The 3,957-nt window shown below is 41.6% G+C and overlaps 1 protein-coding gene across 1 annotated transcript in view; it reads right to left on the reverse strand.

Moving 5' to 3' along the window:
- Positions 1–242: 242 nt before the first annotated feature.
- Positions 243–3,957, reverse strand: part of LOC103372216 (equilibrative nucleoside transporter 2-like) — a 7,232-nt gene continuing 3,517 nt past the window's right edge. The window contains exons 7-13 of the mRNA XM_008301791.1: positions 3,235–3,332; positions 2,970–3,045; positions 2,771–2,877; positions 2,400–2,508; positions 1,508–1,593; positions 860–1,053; positions 243–615 (exon numbers count right to left, since the gene is read on the reverse strand). Coding sequence (XP_008300013.1) covers positions 495–615; positions 860–1,053; positions 1,508–1,593; positions 2,400–2,508; positions 2,771–2,877; positions 2,970–3,045; positions 3,235–3,332 — 791 coding nt within the window. The 3' untranslated portion in view covers positions 243–494. The remainder of the gene's footprint in view (positions 616–859; positions 1,054–1,507; positions 1,594–2,399; positions 2,509–2,770; positions 2,878–2,969; positions 3,046–3,234; positions 3,333–3,957) is intronic.

Below are 3,957 nucleotides of genomic sequence, written 5' to 3' on the forward strand. Positions count from 1 at the left end.
CAAAATTTTTATTGTAGTTCAATGGGTCCGAGTGGAAACCAGACTTCCTGGCTTCGTTTTCAGCCAATCACAGGGCTCCACACCCAGATCAGGTGAGGTTTAGGTTTAAAAAGTGAAAGTAGAACGCGACGCTACGGCGGTTTAAACGGAGGATTTGCTCTCAGGAGTGTGTTCACGGGTGAATGCTGACTGTGAGGTTTGTTTAATGAGCAGAAGGAACAGAAGACCTGCAGTCGGAGGGACGTATGCTCAAATTTTAACTTTTCCAGCCGACTCCAGCTTTAATAAAAGCACCGATCAGTAACTACAGAAGTCATCTGAGATGTAGGTGTGTTGATCGAGATAAGAAATAATGCTTTCACAATTCTGAATTAAAAAAAACAAAAAAAACAGCGCTAACTCAAAGTGCTTGTACTTGGTTTGTGTTCGAGCTGTTTCATCAAATGAGTCGTTTCATTCCAGTGTTCCACCAGTCAGTCACGATTAAAGTTTCATCAAGTCGTCTTCACCAGCTTTCCCAGCAGGAACGAGAAGGAAGCTCCGACAGCCAGACCCAGAACCAGGAAGAAGGTCATCAGAGAGCCGGCGGTCTCGCAGTCCTTACAGCGCACCAACCTGACAGACAGACGCACGACAGTCGACTTTATCACATGTAGCCGAACCGCTCACATCGTTTCTAGCTAGGCTCAAACTTCACATCACATGTTCCCAATTCCCCAGTCAGCCCCATGTGTTTACACCACACCAGCACATATAGCACAAATGTGACAATCTCAACCTAAACTTAAATCTGTGTTATGCTTCATTTGTTGGCATGTTAGCTGGAAGACAAGAAAACACAGGCGGTGACGAGACTCACTGTGGAGCGTAGGACATGCAGAGGCTGGCCAGGTATCCGTTAGAGAAGGAGAACAGAGCCATGATGACGACAAAGGCGCTGTCGTGACGGAGGACGGTGAGGTTGGATCCCTGGATGTTGCACAGCATGAGCAGAGGGATGAAGACCAGGCGAGAAAACACAGCAGCTGGAAACCAGCGGCTCTCCTTGGACGGCTGCACAGACATCAGCAGAGTAATCAGGGTGACTGTTCAGAACGTTTTCAGCATGAGTGGAACTTTTTCTGTTGATTGTAAATATACTACATTTGTGTTTGGCTCACGTACTGCATCAGCAAATTCTATCTACTGGCTGCAGCTACAAAAAGCTAAAACAATTTAGGCTACGGATCAAAATAAGAACAATAACTCAGAACTCCTGCACTCTGTTGATCATCTGTATAAATGCAAAAATCAATATATCTGCACCCTCAATATACTTATAAATAATATGCTTCTTATTTAAATTTAACTTTAATTCTTCACTCCACTTTTTTTTTAACATTTGAAAGAAAAGAGAGAACTTTTAACGGATAAAGAAGACATTTTTATAGCAACTACACCAATTTATCAGCAGATCATCCACTCTGGTAACAGTGTGGCTGTTTGTGGAGGCAGGCTGCAGACTTACCCACTGGACGAGGGACGGGGCGCCGCGACCCAGAAGGTCCATGACGTTGAAGACGATGAAGCAGCAAACGCAGGTGAACACTTTGTCTGTTAGAAACACAGAGAGCACGACTGACTCGGTGCATATAACAGATAAAACTACAATGACACGACGCTGTATGCCTGAAATCACTGGTTTTAAATTCTGAAAACAAGTCGACTGTTAATCTACTAAATCTAAAATAATAATAATAATCCAACCAGTCACTTTCCACCTTTTATTATATAATATTATTTTCTTCATTTTATTTCATTTTGCACTGTTTGAAAATTTGATTTATTTATTTTTGCTTATTTTGTTTTTATCGCTTTCTCTCTCTCTCTCTCCCTATATATGTATATACTCATATATATTTATTTATTTCTTGTCTTCTTTAGTCTCACTGATCTTATTAATATTGTTGCGTTGTGGAACAGGCGCACAAAGTTTTTTACTGCGCGTCATACCGTGTATAACTGTGTTTGTGACCAATAAAGACCTTAAATCCTTGAATCCTTGGTGTTAAACTTTCAATCTAACAAAATAAAACATTGTGGTTAAGTCCCTGTAATATGAATGGACAGGAGTAATTGAATTATTAGAGATTAAAATGTCTAAAACACCACTTTACCGAACTATAAAACACATCAAAGCTACCAGCTGTGTCGTGTTAATAATTAAGGAGATGAACCTGACGAAGAACCCCATAAAAACATATGAAACCCAACAAATTCATGAATTCAGTGGAATCTTTGACACACTGACAGCATTAGAGGTGGGATCATAGTTCAAAGAGTCTGTTTCTCCCTGAACATAAAGATCTCGTTGATGCCACCAGCTTTGTTCAACACTATGTGTTGCCGGGCTGACTCACTCCAGGCAGCGTTGTCCTTGTAAACCGTCCGAACTTGAACTGTGATGACAGGAAACACCGACAGGGTGACGGCGAACACACACGTCACACACAGAGCCATCAGCCAGATCTGAGGAACAGGAAGGAGTTCGTCAGTCACTGCAAAGGGGAGAAACTTTAGGCTGTGAACAGACGGGAGGATTATCACGACCGACAAAGATCAGACACCTCATAGATAAAAAAATAAACATACTCTCACCAAGAGTTTTAGTGTTGACAATCAGAAAGAGGTACGTATATACGGTGTCATCATCAAACCCCATGTTTTCAACCACCAGGACAAAGATGTTTAAAATACATTTTTTAAAAGCCTCCAGCAGATGAATGTTCACCTTCTTGAAGACGGCCAGGACGGAGGAACGCTCCTGACTCTCCTCCCGCTCGCTGATCAACCCTCCGTTGGCCTGGAAGTGTTTCTGATTGTTGTTCAAGCCTTTTTCTGTTTTACACAAATAAAACAGTCGACTTAATTAACAACCCTTAAACCCTTCTCACCGTCTAACGTAGACAAACAGAGCTGAATGAGCCGACCTGTGGTGCCGATGAGCTCCTTCGTCGTCTCCACGTCGTCAGACTGACTTCTGTTCAAATAAAAACGTGCAAATTCCTGCAGAGGAGAGTCGACGCTGTCAGAGGGATGTTTTACTTGTTAAGTCATCACACAACAAACTTTGTCGGCTTCTGAAATGTTTTCTGCTTAATCCTACAAAAGCTGGTGTTGCAGTAAATTTCAGCCTAAAAGCCTTTTAGTTTTCAGGGCCTTGTATAAAGTGTGTGTCGCTGTGCAGTTCCTGACCAGGTGAGGCAGCAGCAGGTAGCACAGCAGCGTCCCCAGAGTGGCCACGCACGGAGTGATGAAGTATCCCAGAGCAGCCGAGCTCTGGTCCGGTTTGGCTGCAGGAAGAAAAAAAGGATCAGATCAACTTTGGCTTATTAAAGGACCCAATAGGTTCCCTGAAACGTCACCTCAGGAATCGATGTGACAAGTTAAGGGTCATTGTTTACATCACATACTGTAGTTTGTCCACTAGAGGGCGCTGATGATTCACTGTCAGCTTGAATCACCAAAATAAAGGCATCTCATTAAAATACAACAAATTAAAGAACACATTGTCATTTAATTGCTCTATTCTTTTCTAAATTACACGCTAAACAATAACATGAAGACCTGAAGAATCAATTAGTTGATTTGTTAAGAAAAAAATACAGAAAATTCACTGGTTGTTGTTTCTCAAACGTGAACATTTGCATTGATTAGATTACTCGAATCAATCAATAATTTACTCAGATGATTATCAGGATATTTGCTGACAAAACAAACACTTTTTATAGATGAATCCTTTCGGTCCCAGAACCACAACCAGCAACAAGGACTTCACTATTATATTCATCAGGTTCGTTGGTCGTCATTAGTGATGTTCTCTTGATTAACTGATTAGAAAATTGTGAAAAATGTTTCCTGAAGCCCTCAGATATCTTGCTTTGTACAACCCATACATCAGGGGTCTCAAACTCGTGG

The sequence above is a fragment of the Stegastes partitus genome, unplaced genomic scaffold (genome assembly GCF_000690725.1).
Source record: "Stegastes partitus isolate 25-593 unplaced genomic scaffold, Stegastes_partitus-1.0.2 Scaffold1715, whole genome shotgun sequence".
Classification (NCBI taxonomy): domain Eukaryota; kingdom Metazoa; phylum Chordata; class Actinopteri; family Pomacentridae; genus Stegastes; species Stegastes partitus.